The sequence below is a fragment of the Clytia hemisphaerica genome, unplaced genomic scaffold (assembly GCF_902728285.1).
Source record: "Clytia hemisphaerica strain Z4C2 unplaced genomic scaffold, Clytia hemisphaerica genome assembly, whole genome shotgun sequence".
Taxonomy (NCBI): domain Eukaryota; kingdom Metazoa; phylum Cnidaria; class Hydrozoa; order Leptothecata; family Clytiidae; genus Clytia; species Clytia hemisphaerica.
This window is the reverse complement of record NW_027104310.1, coordinates 170392-189952: the sequence shown is the minus strand read 5'-3', so window position 1 is coordinate 189952 and position 19561 is coordinate 170392. Positions and strand designations below refer to the sequence as shown.

Sequence of the window (19561 nt, the reverse complement as noted above, 5' to 3'; positions counted from 1 at the left end):
TATGAGCTCAGTGCACTGGTATCAATTTAGGATCAAAGAAGTCAAAATAAAGCATAAAATATTAAATTCTAAGAAAAAATACATATATGACAATTAGTATTACATTTTGTTAATAAAAATCTGTAGAAGTCGAAATGGGTAACGAGAAATAGAAGGGCTTGGTAGAAAACTTATTATAGTATTGGAACATGGAATTGAAGGACAAGCTAGATTGAGGTGGGTGTATGTCAAAACAAATGTGCGTTCTGAGATGTATTGAAATTGAAAGACGCAAAAAGAAAATGAATTAGGATAACTAGATTGATAGAACAAAGCTTGAAACTAAAACAAAATTGGAATTCGAGAAAAATCGAGATAAACTCGTTCACAGACCCCATTGATTGACCTAGAAATATCTATTAAAAGTTAATTCAAAAATAATATGATATAATATCTTCCATGTTAGCTTAGGTATCAAAAATTTGGTCATGGGGACTGAAAACTTGAGACTAAATTTAAAAAAAGGTTCTTATTTTTTTGGAATTTTAGGCTTAGATGTTCTTACGATGTTCTCAATACGCTTAGTTTCTTTACTTTCAAACTTAAAATGGGTTTAAAATCTGAGGCTTAGGATTGTTCTTAATTTGTTCTTAGGTTTTGGCCAATTTTCAGCCTCTTGTTCTTATAAAATTGTTACTATAAAAGAGTGTATAATGAAATTGACAGGCGCGAAAAAAGGAGTTAGGATAAATTGTAAAAATTAAGCTAAAGATATTGCTAACGATTGAAATACATCTATGAAATGTTAATTAAATTGCTAACGATTGAAATATATCTATGAAATGTTAATTAAATTGCTAACGATTGAAATATATCTATGAAATGTTAATTAAATTGCTAAAATTGAAAATGAAATTGCTAACGATTGAAATATATCTATGAAATGTTAATTAAATTGCTAACGATTGAAATATATCTATGAAATGTTAATTAAATTGCTAACGATTGAAATATATCTATGAAATGTTAACTGAATTACTGCTAACGATTGAAATATCTATGAAATGTTAACTAAACTGCTAACGATTGAAATATATCTATGAAATGTTAACTGAATTACTGCTAACGATTGAAATATCTATGAAATGTTAACTAAATTACTGCTAACGATTGAAATATATCTATGAAATGTTAACTAAATTGCTAACGATTGAAATATATCTATGAAATGTTAATTAAATTGCTAACGATTGAAATACATCTATGAAATGTTAATTAAATTGCTAACGATTGAAATATCTATGAAATGTTAATTAAATTGCTAACGATTGAAATATATCTATGAAAAGTTAATTAAATTGCTAACGATTGAAATATATCTATGAAATGTTAATTAAATTGCTAACGATTGAAATATATCTATGAAATGTTAACTAAATTACTGCTAACGATTGAAATATCTATGAAATGTTAACTAAATTACTGCTAACGATTGGGATGAGCTGGAGCTTTTATAAGATACTTCACTAATCGGTCATTTGAAGTAATAGATATGACGCGTTCTTTAGAAAAAGTAATAAGATTGTTTTTATTAGAGGCTAACGACCAACCAAATCGCATTAGAGCTTGTAAAAACTCCAGCTTGTCCCTAACAATTGAAATATCTATGAAATGTTAACTAAATTACTAACAATTGAAATATCTATGAAATGTTAACTTCTAAATTACTAACGATTGAAATACATCTATGAAATGTTAACTAAATTACTGCCAACGATTGAAATATATCTATGAAATGTTAACTAAATTACTGCTAACGATTGAAATATATCTATGAAATGTTAACTAAATTACTAACAATTGAAATATCTATGAAATGTTAACTAAATTACTGCTATCGATTGAAATATCTATGAAATGTTAACTAAATTACTGCTAACGATTGAAATACATCTATGAAATGTTAACTAAATTACTGCTAACGATTGAAATATATCTATATAATGTTAACTAAATTGCTAACGATTGGGATATATCTATGAAACTTTACCACAAAAATGATGACAGAATGTATGATTAAAAGTAAATAGAAATTATGTTCTCATCTTTAATTTTTTCACTTCAGCTGAGTTAGAAATCTGAGAATTTCTGCATGCCTGTCAGAAATACTTTCGGAGCCTGAAGCTTTCAAAAATGGTCGGATTTTCCGAGTTGAACCCGGTGCTCTGTGATCGTTCAACTATAATAGTAAAAAAACCCTTCGACATAAACAAGTTATTTAAGTCACCTAAATTTACCTTATTGGTATATTTTACGAGCTCGTAAAAACAAATTTATCTAGTTAGTCCCGTATAAAAAAATAACCGTTTTTTTTTCGTATATGGACTATCAGAGACGTGGTTTCAAAGTGAACGTTCGCCTTTGGAAAATGGAGGTTCCTGGTAGTATTTCGACAGTATTGGTTGCTTTTCGTTGATCCAATCCAGTACGTTGAGGTTTGTCTTCCTAAATGGACGTCCTTCTAGTATAAGTATGGCTTTTTGGTAATCTTTTTGTTGGTAATAACAACCAGCCAACCAATATCTGCTATGCAGAGTATCCTGGTTGTTTTTACCCAAAGTGAAAGTTCGTTTCTCACCTACATCCTGGAAAATTGGTATAGCTTTTTGGTAATCATTTTGTTCGTAATAACAAAGAGCCAACCAGTATCTGGTATTCAGAGTATCCACGTGGTTTTCACCCAAAGTGAAAGTTCGTTTCTCACCTACATCCTGGAAAATTGGTATAGCTTTTTGGTAATCATTTTGTTGGTAATAACAAAGAGCCAACCAGTTTCTGGTATTTAGAGTATCCTCGTGGTTTTCACCCAAAGTGAAAGTTTCTTTCTCACCTACATCCTGGAAAATTGGTATAGCTTTTTGGTAATCATTTTGTTGGTAATAACAACGAGCCAACCAGTTTCTGGTATTCAGAGTATCCACGTGGTTTTCACCCAAAGTGAAAATTCGTTTCTCACCTACATCCTGGAAAATTGGTATAGCTTTTTGGTAATCATTTTGTTGGTAATAACAACGAGCCAACCAGTTTCTGGTATTTAGAGTATCCTCGTGGTTTTCACCTAAAGTGAAAGTTCGTTTCTCACCTACATCCTGGAAAATTGGTATGGCTTTTCGATAATCATTTTGATCGTAATAACAACGAGCCAACCAGTATCTGGTATCCAGAGTATCCTCGTGGTTCTCACCTAAAGTGAAAGTTCGTTTCTCACCTACATCCTGGAAAATTGGTATGGCTTTTTGGTAATCATTTTGTTGGTAATAACAACGAGCCAACCAGTATCTGGTATTTAGAGTATCCTGGTTGTTTTCACCCGAAGTGAAAGTTCGTTTCTCACCTACATCCTGGAAAATTGGTATAGCTTTTTGGTAATCTTTTTGTTGGTAATAACAATGAGCCAACCAGTATCTGGTATTTAGAGTATCCTCGTGGTTTTCACCTAAAGTGAAAGTTCGTTTCTCACCTACATCCTGGAAAATTGGTATGGCTTTTTGGTAATCTTTTTGTTGGTAATAACAACGAGCCAACCAGCATCTGGTATTTAGAGTATCCTGGTTCTTTTCACCCGAAGTGAAAGTTCGTTTCTCACCTACATCCTGGAAAATTGGTGTGGCTTTTTGGTAATCATTTTGATCGTAATAACAACGAGCCAACATGTATCTGGTATTCAGAGTATCCTCGTCGTTTTCACCTAAAGTGAAAGCTTGTTTCTCACCTACATCCTGGAAAATTGGTGTGGCTTTTTGGTAATCATTTTGTTTGGAATAACAATGAGCCAACCAGTGTCTGGTATCCAGAGTATCCACGTGGTTTTCACCTAAAGTGGTAGTTCGTTTCTCACCTACATCCTGTAAAATTGGTATGGCTTTTCGGTAATCATTTCGTTGGTAATAACAACCAGCCAACATGTATCTGGTATCCAGAGTATCTGCGTCATTTTCACCCAAAGTGAAAGTTTGTTTCTTAATAATATCTTCATAAAGAGGAATAGCTTCGGCGTACTTCCAATTTCTCCGTAGATTATCTGCTTTCTCCTTTATTGCATCTATATCTTTGCTTTGTATTGTTTCTTGCTTTTCAGCGGCGTTTTTCGCCAAAGGGTTGACTTCCTTTCGAATATCTAAAACTGTAAACGTAATATTTATTACTGGGGTGTTAACTTGAGTATAATAATTTGTATAAAACAGATATTCGACAAGAAAAATCGGATACCGAAAAAATGGAAGTATCGAAAGTGCCAAGTATTTTTCTAAGTTTTGAAATTTAAAAAAATGAGAGGTTTTTTTTTAAGTGAAATTTGAGAGCTTTTTATGATTGTTAAATTTTGAAGATATGGAAAATGTCCAGCCTCCAATCTTTATATCAAAAGTGCCAACTTAATGATTTATTTTTAATCCAAGCTAAATCTTTGCGGTCTTTCTGTGGAACTTGTACTGTTGAAGCCATGAAATTTACAAATGTTTAGTTGCCATGTCCTTTGTAAGTTGTAGCTTTCCATGAAATTTAAGGAATTTACAATACTTTCATTCAGTGATCATGGATTAATTATATTCTTTGAGAAATTGACACAGATAGGACCCTTTATGGTAACATTTCGTGTTCTGCTTTTCACTAAAACATTATTTATTAAACCATTTTAAGCAAATTGTGATAAGGATGTGACTTTCATAGGACTTTCATAGGACAGTTTAGTTGAGGATGATTTTGATACCATCAATCATACCGTTAACTCTGCTTAAGGGATTACTACAAGAACACAGCGGGAACTTCCCCTTAACATCCGGATACTTCAACTAAGTTCATACAGTTGATTTTCAAATTTGGACGCAATGAAAAAAGTATAAAAACTACAGTTTGAAATCATCAATAATTGCTTTGGCACTTTTGATACAAGGAATTGTCGTCAAATTTGACAGAATTGTAAATTTAGGTGATCTTTCAATTTTGAATTTGAAATTAATGAAATTTCTAATTTTTTTAATTTTCAAAATTTAGAAAAATACTTGGCACTTTCGATACTTCCATTCGAAAAAATTCGCATTTTCGGATATTTCTAGATATCGATAGCGGGAGCATGAATGAAAGAAGTGTCCTTATCATAAAAACGTAAAATTGTAAATGAATGACGGAATAATAAACAGAAAAGGGAGGAAAATGAATTCAAATATATTTGTAATTAAATTGAATACAATGAAATCGACATGTTTAAATGAGCTGCTCCAAATTTTAACCAGTTAAACTATTTATCACACTTTTACTCGTATGTTTATAATCAAAGTTAACCCTTTAAGTAACAATGTCGTATATATCAGACATGGGCTATGTAGAAGGACGAATCCCTCCTGTAATGCCCAGTTTGAGTTAGAAATTGTCATTTTTGGTCTAACTCGTAGGAATTGGAATGGACTTCATGGTCAAGCAAAAAAAAAATCAAAAGTGAGTCATTCCAGCGGGATTTTAAGCCAAAAAGTCAAAAAAATGGAAAAATTTGACAAAAATCCACTTTTTTAAGTTTTTGACCGCTTTTTGACCATTTTTGGTCAACGAGTGATCCAAAAACCTCTAAATTTGGCCCTGCTCTACTTAATTCTGTCTTCCAGCGAATTAATTTGAAGTTTTACCATTGGGCATCTTTCTATCATTCAGGCAGGTCCGCGCAGCCTGACTGCTTTAATTTCCCTTGCCTAGGGTGGTTAGTTTTTTAAATCCTAAAAACTTAGTTTTGCTGGCCTTTATCGATACAATTTCTACAAAACGCGACAAAAAGCTACCTTTCAATTCATTCGTTGTCTTTTCTAATTTATTTGGGAAGATTCCTCTGGACGTCAAATCCTTTTCCAGAAGTTTGAGTTGATTCGTCAAATACTTTTCATCGTTGATGTCACCAGACAAATCAATATATAATTTTGTTGCTAATGTTAATCCTAGATTCCTTTTCCAATCATGAGGGTTTTTCATCGATGGATCAAGAAGTACAGCTATCATTGGGACTTTCATGCTGGCGAAGTCGAATTCAGCTCGACAATTATCTTTATCAGTACCGAAGACCACTTTGTCGTGGTAACGTCTAGTAATGAAAGCAATAAAACATTTGGTGTTTTCGATCCCGTTTGCCATTTGTTCTCGTACGTTACCAACCATTCGTTCATTATCGAACCAAGTCACATATCCCAATCCTTTGATCGCCTCGTTGATTTTCTCGACCTTTTTGTGATTAGTTATACCATCTTCACCCCAATCGTGAGATAAAAATACATCTGTTTTTACACAAGAATTGAGTTTTTCAGATGATGTAGAAGCGGCAGCCATTTTGAACAATCGTCTATGCTTCCTTCTTCGCTCAAATTTTCTTCTTTTGAATTATGTCTACAAAACCGATACGAGAAGGTTCTAGAATCCTATTTTATAAAACCTAATTAGCAATGCTCATAATCAAACTAAGCTGACGGATTAAATAGCTTAAAAGACATCATTCAATATATCTTGGCCCATTTCCGCTTTGTGCAAACAAAAGTTTTGAGAACATTCTATCGTTAATTACGCTTTGAAACAATCCTTCATTCCATATTAAAGTAAATACACACTTTTTTTATAGGAACCAGTAAATTATGGCTCAGCTGTTCTTACTTTTTTGGAATTTTCAGGTTTAAATGTTCTTATGATGTTCTTAATACGTTCCTTTACTGAAATCTGAGGCTTAGGACTGTTTTTATTTTGTTCTTAGGTTTTGGCCAATTTTCAACCTCGTGTTCTTATAAAATTTTTCTTATAAAGAAAAAAGCGTGCAAAGCCTCGTTGAATAATAGGTAGTTTTATACGTGTTTTTTATAAGAACGTCCAATTTTTTTAAAACCTTCGAATGTTAAAGCCTAAAAATGTTCTTGAGATGTTCTTATTTTTTCAACATTTTCTGAAAACTTTTGTGTAATTCTCTAATAAATTGGATGTTTTTGAGTCTGCAAAGCCTTAAGATATTCTTAACTTTTCTTAATATTTTGGCCATTGATGCCAAATGTTCTGTTAAAGTTTGTTCTTATAAAAGACCTTAAAACAATTCATCTCAGTATTTTAAAGAGGTATTGTCGATCCAAATTTTCTCCTCAAAATATAGTTGACAGCTGGATGTCCTCAGGTTGCTAGGATTAAATAAATTAATGAATCAATAAATCAGCAAAGACTGTTTCTTTATTGTAACCCTGATGACTTTTTTCTTGTCCATCTTTGGGTTGTCAAGAAAAATGCAAAACAATCACAGGCCTACTCAGCTACTTTAGATAACCTGACCCCCGATTACTTAAAAGAAAATATGGAAATTAATTTACTTGGCTGATCTTTAAGCAACTAGGATTACTGTCTGGAGAGTTTCCAAAGGTTTTCGAGCCAAACTTATTTTGTATGTACACAGACCAAGTATCTACAGCTAATTTCAAAATTTATTGCCGTAGAAGCGATGCGATAAACTTATTGGGCTATTCCATTTTATATCCAAACAGGGGGGTAGGTGAATTTTTTTCAGGGGATCTAAAGGAATGTTTTTTCATTTTTCCAGTCACACATTCACGTAGGTATGAAAAGAATTTTTCCAAGTGCTTTTTTGCAAATTTTACCATTTTCCAGGGGGTATCCTCACATTTCCAAGAATTTTATTCTGACTTGAAAAGGTTCGTCCACTCCCCTACGTATGGATTTTTAATGGAATACATCATTGGTTAGATTTTAAATCGTACCGAAGCAGTAAAACTCCCTATCATTTGATTGTTTCTTTCTTTTAGAGGATTCTGGGTAAGATGAAATCTTGTGGAATTAATGTCCGGGATTGGCAACATCTTTATAAGGTAATTCGTTATTTTCTATTCCGCATTTTTGTCAAGATTTTAGAGATTTTAAATTCTACTTTTATTTTTATTTATTCGCCGACCGACCGACCTTTTTTGGGTTAGTTTGCACGTAAAACAAAAAAGTAAATTGGTCTCGCCTAAGGTATGTTTTATAAAGTGTTTTCCATTCTATCCATCCTCCCATCCCATCCCATCCCACCCCACCCCCATCCCACCCACTTCATTCATTCATTCATTCATTCATTCATTCATTCATTCATTCATTCATTCATTCATTCATTCATTCATTCATTCATTTCATTCATTCCATTCATTCATTCATTCATTCATTCATTCATTCATTCATTCATTCATTCATTCATTCATTCATTCATTCATTCATTCATTCATTCATTCATTCATTCATTCATTCATTCATTCATTCATTCATTCATTCATTCATTCATTCATTCATTCATTCATTCATTCATTCATTCATTCATTCATTCATTATTCATTCATTCATTCATTCATTCATTCGTCCATCCATTCATCCATTCATTCATTCATTCATTCATTCATTCATTCATTCATTCATTCATTCATTCATTCATTCATTCACAATGCTTTTACCCATTACAGACGATTTTCCATGCGATCTGTATCGGTGACATTTGCAAAGGACTTTCCAAAGACATGCATATTATCCAGGAAATCAACGAAACTTTCTCCAAAGAATTATTGAGTTTGGGAAACCTCATCAAACACATCGTAAGTTGAACCCCCCCCCCTTCAAATCATATAAACGAGACAGAAGTCTTATTCAGGTCCGGCGAATTTTGTCAATCCAATAAGACAAGGAAAAAAATTAGCAGGTCTAGAAATTTGGTTCGCTACAATCATTGTCGTAATATTTGAGAAAAAAGGGAAATCCAGCGGGAAGTTTTGAAACCACAATCGATTTGTAAGTGCTCTAAAGTAGGTTAAAAGGGTAGAGTTTTAACTCTGAGTTTTAAATGAGACTTAAGACCTTAGGATCTGAGGATCCAAAAGTTCAAAAATGGTCCAATAAGGCTCATAATATAGCCTGAAGGTCTATAAACCCGAGCCAAATTGGAATATCCGATTAAATTTGAGAGATGGCCCAAAATCGACTTTCTCGCCCGAACTCCAAATTTCGAAAAACGAGGAAATAAGCTTAATTCTCAATAGATTTCGACCTCAAGTAAATATTACCGAATTTAATTTATTTGCATTTTTGAGGACGATAAAGTGACTGAAGCGGTTGGGAATAACTCGCAGTTTTGAACGGCAAAGTTGAGGACGGTAACAGTGCTGATTTACCGTCGTCCTCAGTCAGTTAGGATATAGAAAAATTCTCCGTCGCAGAAAACACACATACGGAAACTCGGTATTCACGCTAATCAATACACTGCGCTTATTAAAGATTCACCAAACTAGAATCTAGAATTTGCCGAAGTTGAATTTTTATTTGACAACATATCATAAACAAAGCAACAAAAAAACACTAAAAGAAGTTCTGCATGCTGTTGAAGCTGTATCTGTATGTTGAAACTCGTAAAAAAGATTAGTCATATCCATTTTGTAAAATTGTTGACTCAAAGTTGGTTCGAACGAAAGTGCTGCGAGGTAAAAACTAGCGTTCTAAAGTGTATTTATTTGCCTGTGTTCATTTAGCCTATACTAGACGTCACGCGCGTTTTTTTTACGCAACTAACGTCTATTTAGCGAGTACCTCACTAAAAACCGGGATTTTTCATCTCGTTTCTTAGTGAGTTCCACTTTGACGATTTTCGAAAATTAGAAGCCTTTCAAGTGTTTTGACGCAAATTCGATTTTTTCACTACTGCAGGAGCTTCCAAATTTAAAAGTGACGTCAAAAAATCGAATGTTTAGAGCCCGAAAACCCGGGCTCAAAACATTCGAAAAAGTCGCAAAGTGGAATAGACGTTAATTGTGTAAAAAAACGCGGGTGACGTCTATTATAGGCTAACGTCTATTCCACTTTGCCACTTTTTCGAATGTTTTGCGCCCGGGTTTTCGGGCTCTAAACATTCGATTTTTTGACGTCACTTTTAATTTTCGAAGCTCTTGCAGTAGCGAAACTTTTTTATGACGTAATCTTTTCTTCAGGCAAAAAAGGTTAAGAAAAGTATTGTCGCTCATTTCGCGCGAAAGTGGAGACCGGCCTTAAGTAAAAGTTGAGAAATTTCATCACATAAGATTTCGAATTCATGAGATTGTTAGCCCAGCTGGCACACAACGTTGTTTTAACGTTCAAATAACGTTATTTGGGCGTAATGAATGTCACATGGACGTTGTTTTGACGTTGTGTGCCGTCTGGAAGAGTCGATGGATCAGAACAAATTTGTGTTACACATTTTTTATAACAAACAACTGTATAAGAATATGAGGCTTCGGCGGCCAAAATGTTAAGAACAAGTTAAGAACATTTTAAAGATTCGCGGACTCTAAAACATCCGATTTCTTAGCCAAATGGATAAAAAAGGTGTAAACAAGATCATGTTGAGTATAGCCTAATAGAGGCTTAAAATTTGAAAAGTTGAGAACGAAAAAGCTTTCAAGAATTCTTGATGTTCTTATAAAAAATATTTAAATTTTTGGGCAATTCAAATTTAAGTTTAGTTTAGCTCTACAACATTTCTTTTTTGTGAATTTTTAGATTGATTTTGAAGAGTCAGCATTTTTACAACATTTTGTGGTCAAGACGGGAGTCGATGAAGAGTTAGATGAAAGTGAGTTGATGAGTTAGAAACTCGATATATCTAATTCATTCGTTTGCTCCATATTCATGATATTCATTACGTAGCAAGAGTTTATTTAAACTAGACAAAAGTTGGATAGAATTTGCCACTACTGGCAAAAACCGGGGTCTTTCAGTAGAAAACATTACGTCATGAATATCATGACTTGTGAGTTACGCGATGATAATGTTTTTGATTTGATCCTAGAGTTATGGTAAACTTTTCACATTTTGAATCAAAGATACAAAAATTCTTTCTGAGTCGCAGCTTCAAGATTATTTGTAGATTTATATTTTAAGATATCAAGATATTCTAGCGAGTTATTAGATAGCTTGGAAGACTAAATAAAAGATTTTCTAGACCCCTGAACCCTGTATGATATTAGACCCTCCCATCATATTGCAATGAAAAGAATACTAGATAAGCATCATGTCAGTGATGCTGTATTGGAATCTTAATCTACCAAAATCTTTGCTCGGGGTTTTTTTTTTTTTTTGAAAATGGTACCCTAATGGTAGAGAGCACTTCTCCGATACTTGTGATGATGTAGCGTCCAACCTCGCTTCCTGCGTATTACCAGCTTTTTTATGCTCACTGATAGCGCTAGATAATACCCTGGCATTGTCTGGTTTTCGAACGCGTAAGATTACGTAATTCAAAAACAAAACGTCAGATTTCATTTTGTTCGTGGATTTGAAACCATTGCATTTGCAATGATATTAATAGTAATTAAACTAGCCGTCACCCGGCGTCGCACCCGCTGAGTAGAGTGTTGTTGAACACATCAAAAGCCCTTTGGATGGTGGGAGAGGGCAATAAGCTTGAATTCTAAGCCAAAAAAACGAAATATTACCACTTATCAATAATCGAAGCTTGAAGAATCGCATATTTCATGTTTGGTGACGTCATTTGGGACCTAAGTGACGTCTTCGAAAGGGTAATAAACTTTTCACTTCACTGAAAGTATTACTTCATTGACTGAAAAGATTCTCTTGCTGATTCCCAATCCAATGAGGGGTCAACCATTGCTTAAATCCTTCTCAAACTCAAGATAATGTTTTTTTTTTGTTTTTTTTTACTTTATTTTACCCAGGCCAGGTTGTAGCTTGCGCTAACTAATGCAGTTGAGTTATCACTGATGTGGGCCTACATTCAGCAATGACTACCTCCGATTTTTAGACAACCGTCTTACATCTACATGGCTGAATCACAGTAACTGACGACTACTGTGCATCTCATCGCCGAGCTCCTTGAGACAACGTTGAGATGCGCTACTTTCTCATTCATCATCTTCCCAGGAGAATGATGATGAGATTTCGGTAGGAGCCACCAGGGCTCGAATCTGTACTGTGATTGACCCTTGTATTGCAAGGTGCGCGCCTAACCAACTGAGCTAACCATCCTATTGTATTTTTAAGGTTTTGATGACGTCATCGGACCCAAAAAGCCTCAATTTAAATATATTTATTTTTGAAAGTTTCTATATACCCACTATTACCCCTCCCAATTTATTCTCCATTAAATTTCCGATCAAATGAGGGGTCAACGACTTCCCAGCTTCCCAGCTCCTATCCAATCTCGATATATAGCACTTAAAACGTTACAATATATAAATTGCTTAAAATACGTAGAGCTAGGAAATTCAAAGTTAAAATAAAAAATCGAAATCACGACACAAACAAAACTGAAAACTGAATCGCAATACTGTCGAAATAGCACAACCTAGCGGGTCATGCCAAACTCAAAAGCATAACAAACCATTGCATTGCAGTGTAACTTTGCAACGTCAGATTTTTTTATGACGTATTGTTTTGAGAAGCACTGGGCGAAATATAGAAAAGTCATATTTCCATATTTACAAAAGTAAATGGAAATATCATATTTTCAAGATATTTCCAGGATTGGAAATCTCTTATTTCGCCCAGTGAAGTCCCCCCTCTGAAAGGGAGAATTCGCATCAGACAACACCAGGGTATTCTCTGGCGTCAATCAGTAAAGTAAATAAAGCCTGTGGGATACACGGGGACGAGGTTGTGTAGCGTCCTGGACTAAGCTTTATCTATCATCTTTGATCGTAATTTCTTTGAAAGTGGTGCCCGCAAAGAAGCTATTGCAGTGTTGAAACTTGACGTCAAACGGCGCTACATCATCACAAGTATTCCAGGAAAAGTAGATCTAGCGCTTTCGATGCATATACACCGTTAGAGCAATGCTACCACTAGGGTACCACTTTTATTAAAAAAAACCTGACCAAAGATTTTGGTTGACCGGGAATGAGAAACTACCTCCATGCTTTATAATAAAGGTCAAATGTAATAACAAAATGAACTGTTTCATTTGCACAGGGAAAAGAACTTTTGACGGCATACCGAACTTAATGACGAAAGTTGCTCAAAGTGAACTTTCAAAGTTAAACAGGTCCATCACCAAATGCAGCGTCACATATCTTCCACAGGTACTGCCCAGCTGGCACACAACGTTGTTTCAACGTTTATCTAACGTTCACAACGTCCATATAACGTTAGATGAACGTTGAAACAATGTTGTGTGCCAGCTGGGTGATGTTCTACAATCAAAGTCAATAATATTTGAAAAAAAAAGAAGAAAAAATCCCACGAAATCTTATAGCCACAAACGATTAGGGAGAGCTCTAACTTAGGTTGGAAGGGTACAGTTTTAACTCTGAGTTTTAACATTAGACTTAAAATTTAGACCTTAGGATCTGAGGATCCTAAAGTTCAAGAATGGTCCATTCCCAGGGGGGGGGGCACTGGGTTTGCGGACTGACGGTACGTGCGGGCCAAAAATTGGCTTTTAAAATTGCACCCTTACAGTGCAGCAAAAATCAGTGAAAATCATACCCTTAGAGTGCATTTTCCCCCAAATTTTCGATCCCTTTCGTGCAAAAAATGGTCAAAATTCTAGCATTTTTGGTCAAAATATCTAGATTTTTCAAGAATTTTCTGATATTTCTACCCTTACAGTGCATCTCTAGTTTTTCCGACCCTTACAGTGCATTTTGGAAAAGGTACCCTTAGGACCCACACATACCAATCGGTCTTTTTGCCCAGCTGCCCCCCCCCCCCCGGGTCCATTAAAGCTCAGAATATAGCCTGGAAGTCTATAGCCCTTCCCGAATTAAGATACTCGATTACATTGTAGAAATAGCCCAAAAGCGACTTTCTCGTTTCAAATGTCTAAAAACGAGGAAATCTGACATCTGAAATCTGGACCATTTATTCTTCAAAGCTTCTCCTTATCGGATGATGTCTTTCTTAAAATTAAAAAAAAATATGATAAAAGCATTCCTCTGGATCTGTGACAGTAATAACGCTCTCCTATCATGTTCTCCAGCCATTACCTTATACCATTTTTATAAAATGAGATTGTTATCAAGTGTCTTGAACTAATAATGGAGATTCTTCTTAGAGATAGTCTGGACCTAAGAGGAGCGCTTCCTAATGGGTGTCTTCCTAAGGGGGGTCTTCTTAAGGGGTAGTCTTGACCGACGAGGGATTCTTGACCAGAAAAAGATTCTTCCTAAGGGGGAGTATTCCTAGCGGGGTCTTAACCTAGATTTAGAAGTTTTTACTCATTGGAGTAAATTAAAGAGGGGCTATTTTGCAACTTGAAGGAAATGATTTCATTTCCGTTTTTTTTAGGCTGACCACTCTTCGAAAATCTTTACTGTACTTCCCTTCAATTCAACTCTCAGTATGGGTCTTATTTAGGCTCGGCGAACGGCAAATTTTGCTGGTCCAACGCACGAAGGGTTACAATTCGCTGGTCTAAAAATCCGTTTCCCCGACTCAAGAATATCAATAAACTGGACTAGCTAAAGATTCACCGGCCTAGAATCTAGAATTTTCCGGAGTTAATTTGTAATTCACCAACCAATCAAAAATCCTTAATAACTTTTGTTAACACAGTTGCTTTTTACCTTTCAGCTTGGCTACTTGTTGAATTTACCGTTGACCGATGACATGAAGGAGGCTGGGAACTACTATATCGACCCTCTTCTTGAATTCAAGGTTTGCTTCATTTTGCTTTTTTTTAAATCTATAATATAGTATAGTAACACGAAAAAATAGTACAAAACTAAAGGTTCCTGACCTCCCGCAAAAGGACCACCAGATCATGCCGCCAGGAGGAAGGAACCCAAAATAAGCTAACAAAATGAGCAATAATGATTAATAAATGGAAAAAAAACTAATCACAGAGGATAATTACCAACAAAAATGAAGAACAAAAACAAAAAGAGCTAAGAGAGCAGTTAGAGTAAAAGACTAGAATAACGGTCCCCCAAAACGGCTAGTATCACAGATGAATTTTATCGTTATGCTCAATATATCATGATTTGTTACGTAACTTTTGCTATTATGAAAGCAAACGTTCGATTTGCGTAAAGGATCGCTTCTGCAGTGTCACAATCACTGACCTTTATATATCCCTAGACCAAGCTATATCCGCCATCTTTGATCGAAAATTATTTTGAATTGGTACCCGTAAAGAAGCCATTGCACTGTTGAAAATTAACGTCTAACGGCGCTACATCATCAAAAGTTTCCCAGGGAAAGTATATCTAGCGCTCTCGATGCATTTACACCGCTATTGAGTAGTGCCGCCATTCGGGTACCACTTGTCAAAAAACTCCGATCAAAGATTTTGCTTCGTCGGAATTGAGAAACTTGGTCCAGGGTATATAAAGGTCAGCGTCGCATGTGAATTTTTCTTCATGTTAACCTTTAAACGTGAAAAGACTGGGCTCGACTTTACCAGGAAGGAATGACGTCATAATGTCTGAAGTCGTTGCATTGATTTTCTCAAGGACAGAAAATTTCCACGTCATTTACTTGTATTGTAAATTCATTTAATTATTCGTTTTTTACGAAAATATTAGCGCTTTGAACTATTCCAGTATCTCTAGCCTGGATATCCAAATTCTTACCTCAACATACAAAGTTTCTACCGGGTGTCTCTGAAAAAACTTCCCCCTGTTTGATTCAATATTGCGAAAAAGTGAAAAAACATATTAGCTTGATTTTTTCTAAATCGTTTAGAGGAGGGTTTAACTTAAATTTTGGTATATCAAACTTTAAAATTGCTTCATTAGATCAAAAGTTATGACAAAAAGAGTAAAAAAATTGTTTTCAAAAAGAGCGCAAAAAGACGAAAAAACAGGGTATCAAATTAGACAAGAAAACACTAACTTTATTGACAGTAAAGTTTTACTTTTGAACTTCTGTGCATCTTTTTTGTTTTATTATTCGTTTTTAATGATTTTTATTGCCAATTTAGAGCTCCTTTTGGATTCATTAATGAGCTTGAAGTTTAAACAAGCAACAAACTTTTATCAAAATTTTTCCAAAAGTTTCCAAAGCTTAGCGAGTCTATTTGAGTGGAGAAGAGAAAGTTTGAGTGTCTTTTTTTCTAACAAAAGATTTGATACCCTGTTTTTTCGTCTTTTTTCGCTCTTTTTGAAAAAAGATTTTTTACTCTTTTTCTCATAACTTTTGGTCTAATGAAGCAATTTTAAAGTTTGATATACCAAAGTTTAAGTTAAACCCACCTCTAAACGATTTCGAAAAAATCAAGCTAATATATTTTTTCACTTTTTCGCAATTTTGAATCAAACAGGGGGAAGTTTTTTCAGAGACACCCGGTAAAATTTTAGAGTCTGTTGTTGCGTTGCAGCTAAAAAAAGTCTGGTACAGTTTGTGTAATACTGTATATGAGTGAACCCTTGTTGACAGAATCTCAAGACTTTGGAAACCCAGACAGACATAATTACTTACCATAAAACCTCTTTAATAAACTCAAAAAGCTTCTTTTTTTTTGCTATTTCAGCTTTTCCCATAAATTAGGCGTGCGCATAGAAAAAAATCGAAAACCCCGCAAAAATTCTGCCCGCCAATCGACCAATCACATACACTCGCATATGCAGGGAAAAATATCCCTGCAGACAAGTTAGTTTGACCAGACCGTAAACAAGAGATGAGATTATAAAAAACTAGACGGTGAAATAGTTTACGGTCTGGATATCCAGGCTACAGTATCTTCATACCCAAAACTTGTTGTGAAGTGCCCGAGATATTCAATTCATAATACAGTTTTAAGAATGAGAATGTTATCATTAGTTCTTTTTATCTCTAGTTTATGGCAGATGAAGTTGTCTATTACAAATCTGCTGGGACACAAGGTAAACTTTCCCGTTCGTTTGTTCGTTCGTTCGTTCGTTCGTTCGTTCGTTCGTTCGTTCGTTCGTTCGTTCGTTCGTTCGTTCGTTCGTTCGTTCGTTCGTTCGTTCGTTCGTTCGTTCGTTCGTTCGTTCGTTCGTTCGTTCGTTCGTTTCGTTCGTTCGTTCGTTCGTTTCGTTCGTTCGTTCGTTCGTTCGTTCGTTCGTTCGTTCGTTCGTTCGTTCGTTCGTTCGTTCGTTCGTTCGTTCGTTCGTTCGTTCGTTCGTTCGTTCGTTCGTTCGTTTGTTCGTTCGTCGGTTACCTTATCGGGGAAAACTTCGTCGGGGAAAATTTTCGTCGGGGAAAAATATTTGTCACTTGGCCGAAATTTCTTCACTTTTCCCCGACGAAATTTTCCCCGATAAGGTAGTTTCTTTTGTTCAAATCTTTTCGTGTGTATGCTTGTATGGACGTGGTTTGTACCTGTCTATTTTTATCAGCTCAATTGTTCCTTTTGTACCCTTTCTCGTTTCAGAACTTGATGATCAACTTGGAGACTTGCAGTGCGACATTCGAGGTTTCAGAAAACTTTTTTGCTTTTCCCTATTTTACCCTAAACTAATATTTAGGGTAATTTAGCTAATTTAACGCCGGCCCTTATTCTGCCACAGCCTAATTTTGGGCTTACGCCAATTAGGGCCGTAAATAGCGCCAAAACTTATCGCTTAATCGCTATTCAGGCTTCAAAACAGTAAGTATTAACTAAAATTGATTTTCGTGAAGTTTTGAGTAAAAGGAGTAAAAAAAGAGTTAAAAAATGGATAGTTCTCATCCTCTGCTCATGCTTAAAATCCTTTAAATTGAGAAAAAATGGTCAAAAATTAACGCCGCTTTTAGGTAAAACTTGCAAGATTTTAGCCCTTTTTACACCGGCCCTTTTAACACCGCCCCTTATTACGCCACGAACCCAAAAAAAAACGCCAATAAGGGCCGGCATAAAAAGGGCCGATAAGGTATTTTCAAAAAATAGAAGCCTTTCTGTTATTTGCGTAGAAAAAATGCGTGGGTGACGTCTAATAAAGGCTAATGTATGTCTGAAAAAGAAACAAAGTCGTAAATGCAGCGATTGAGGGTTTATTGAAAACAAAGCTGGATAAGTGTGTTTCTTCTTTTCACGTGAAATAAACACCCCTACCTCAAAAACGATTCTGGGAAATCCTAAAAAGTCCTAAATTTAAAGTCTAGCGTTAAAACTCTACCCTTCGAACCTACTTTAGAGCACTTACAAATCGATTGTGGTTTCAAAACTTCCCGGTGAATTTTCCCTTTTTTTTCAAATATTATAACCTTGATTGTACTTTTTAAATCTCTGAAGACCAAGAAACACAGATCATGCATCGATTACAAGACACCATTCTCCAATATTCTGAAGTTCTTCATAAAGTTATCCAACTCTCAGCTGAACTCGATTGGTGAGGTTTATTTTGTCGTTTTTGAGTTTTTTAAGAAAAAATAAACATTAAGCCGCTTTTGCTTAATTTTCCGCATGATTCCTTATAGTAACACACGTTATAAGAAAGTTACTAAACTAAAAAAAGGTTTATTTTCCTGGTCAAAATCTTCTAACTAAGGCTCAGCATCTATAAACAATACTTAAGTTTTTCCAAGATTTGAGTCTTAATATGCTTATAAGGGATATGCTCGAGTTGTGTACTCAGGTTCATTGGAGCAAACAGGAACTGAAACAAAGTTGTATTTTCCTGGTCCAAATGTATTTTCCTATTCAAATGTTGGAAGAACAGTAACAGAAAGGAACAGGAATATTGGATAAATAATTGGAGAATTTGGTGGAAAAGTGTTGAATGCTCGGGTTGTGTAATCAGGTTCAATGGAGCAAACAGGAACTGAAACAAAGTTGTATTTTCCTGGTCCAAATGTATTTTCCTATTCAAATGTTGGAAGAACAGTATCAAAAAGGAACAGGAATATTGGATAAATAATTGGAGAATTTGGTGGGAAAGTGTTGAATGCTCGGGTTGTGTAATCAGGTTCAATGGAGCAAACAGGAACTGAAACAAAGTTGTATTTTCCTGGTCCAAATGTATTTTCCTATTCAAATGTTGGAAGAACAGTATCAAAAAGGAACAGGAATATTGGATAAATAATTGGAGAATTTGGTGGAAAAGTGTTGAATGCTCGGGTTGTGTAATCAGGTTCAATGGAGCAAACAGGAACTAAAACAAAGTTGTATTTTCCTGGTCCAAATGTATTTTCCATTTTCCTATTCAAATGTTGGAAGAACAGTATCAAAACACTTATTTGATGAATTTTCAAAACATTATCCTAACCCTGAGTTTACTACTTTACTTTAAAAGACATTTTCTTCGACCCAAATGACTCATTGCCGTCTTAAGTTTCAAGCTAAAGCATCCTTATCAGACATTTTGTGCGATCCACAAAGCTTTCAGTCAAAGTGTATCCAGTTCAAAATTGACTGGTCCGCCATTTTTTTAACGCCTGTTTTTCGAAACATTCTAATCTTGCTGTTAACGACCAGAAAAGAAAACAACATCTAGTTAGAATGAAATTTGCATTGCCCTCTTTTGACGTCAATGCAATGTCTTCTTTCAACCTTTTTGAAGCAAAGAATTTAACTGCCCACTTTGTGCCCGCTTTGCGCCTACTCTTACAATTAGAATAAGCATTGCAAAAGTTGAGCCGTCTAAACTAGGGCTTAGAGGTCAGG

The 19561-nt window shown here is 35.0% G+C and overlaps 1 protein-coding gene across 3 annotated transcripts in view; it reads left to right on the top strand.

The window, feature by feature from the left end:
- The window catches only part of LOC136817535 (mutS protein homolog 5-like), a 52676-nt gene that overhangs the window by 21838 nt on the left and 11277 nt on the right, over window positions 1-19561 (top strand). For 2 of the 3 annotated variants that reach the window (XM_067073860.1, XM_067073861.1), the window contains exons 2-9: window positions 7809-7871; window positions 8496-8624; window positions 10558-10630; window positions 12985-13094; window positions 14587-14670; window positions 16793-16838; window positions 17351-17392; window positions 18191-18287. In XM_067073860.1, the coding sequence (XP_066929961.1) occupies window positions 7809-7871; window positions 8496-8624; window positions 10558-10630; window positions 12985-13094; window positions 14587-14670; window positions 16793-16838; window positions 17351-17392; window positions 18191-18287 (644 nt within the window). The remainder of the gene's footprint in view (window positions 1-7808; window positions 7872-8495; window positions 8625-10557; window positions 10631-12984; window positions 13095-14586; window positions 14671-16792; window positions 16839-17350; window positions 17393-18190; window positions 18288-19561) is intronic. The other variant, XM_067073862.1, reaches the window with a different exon arrangement.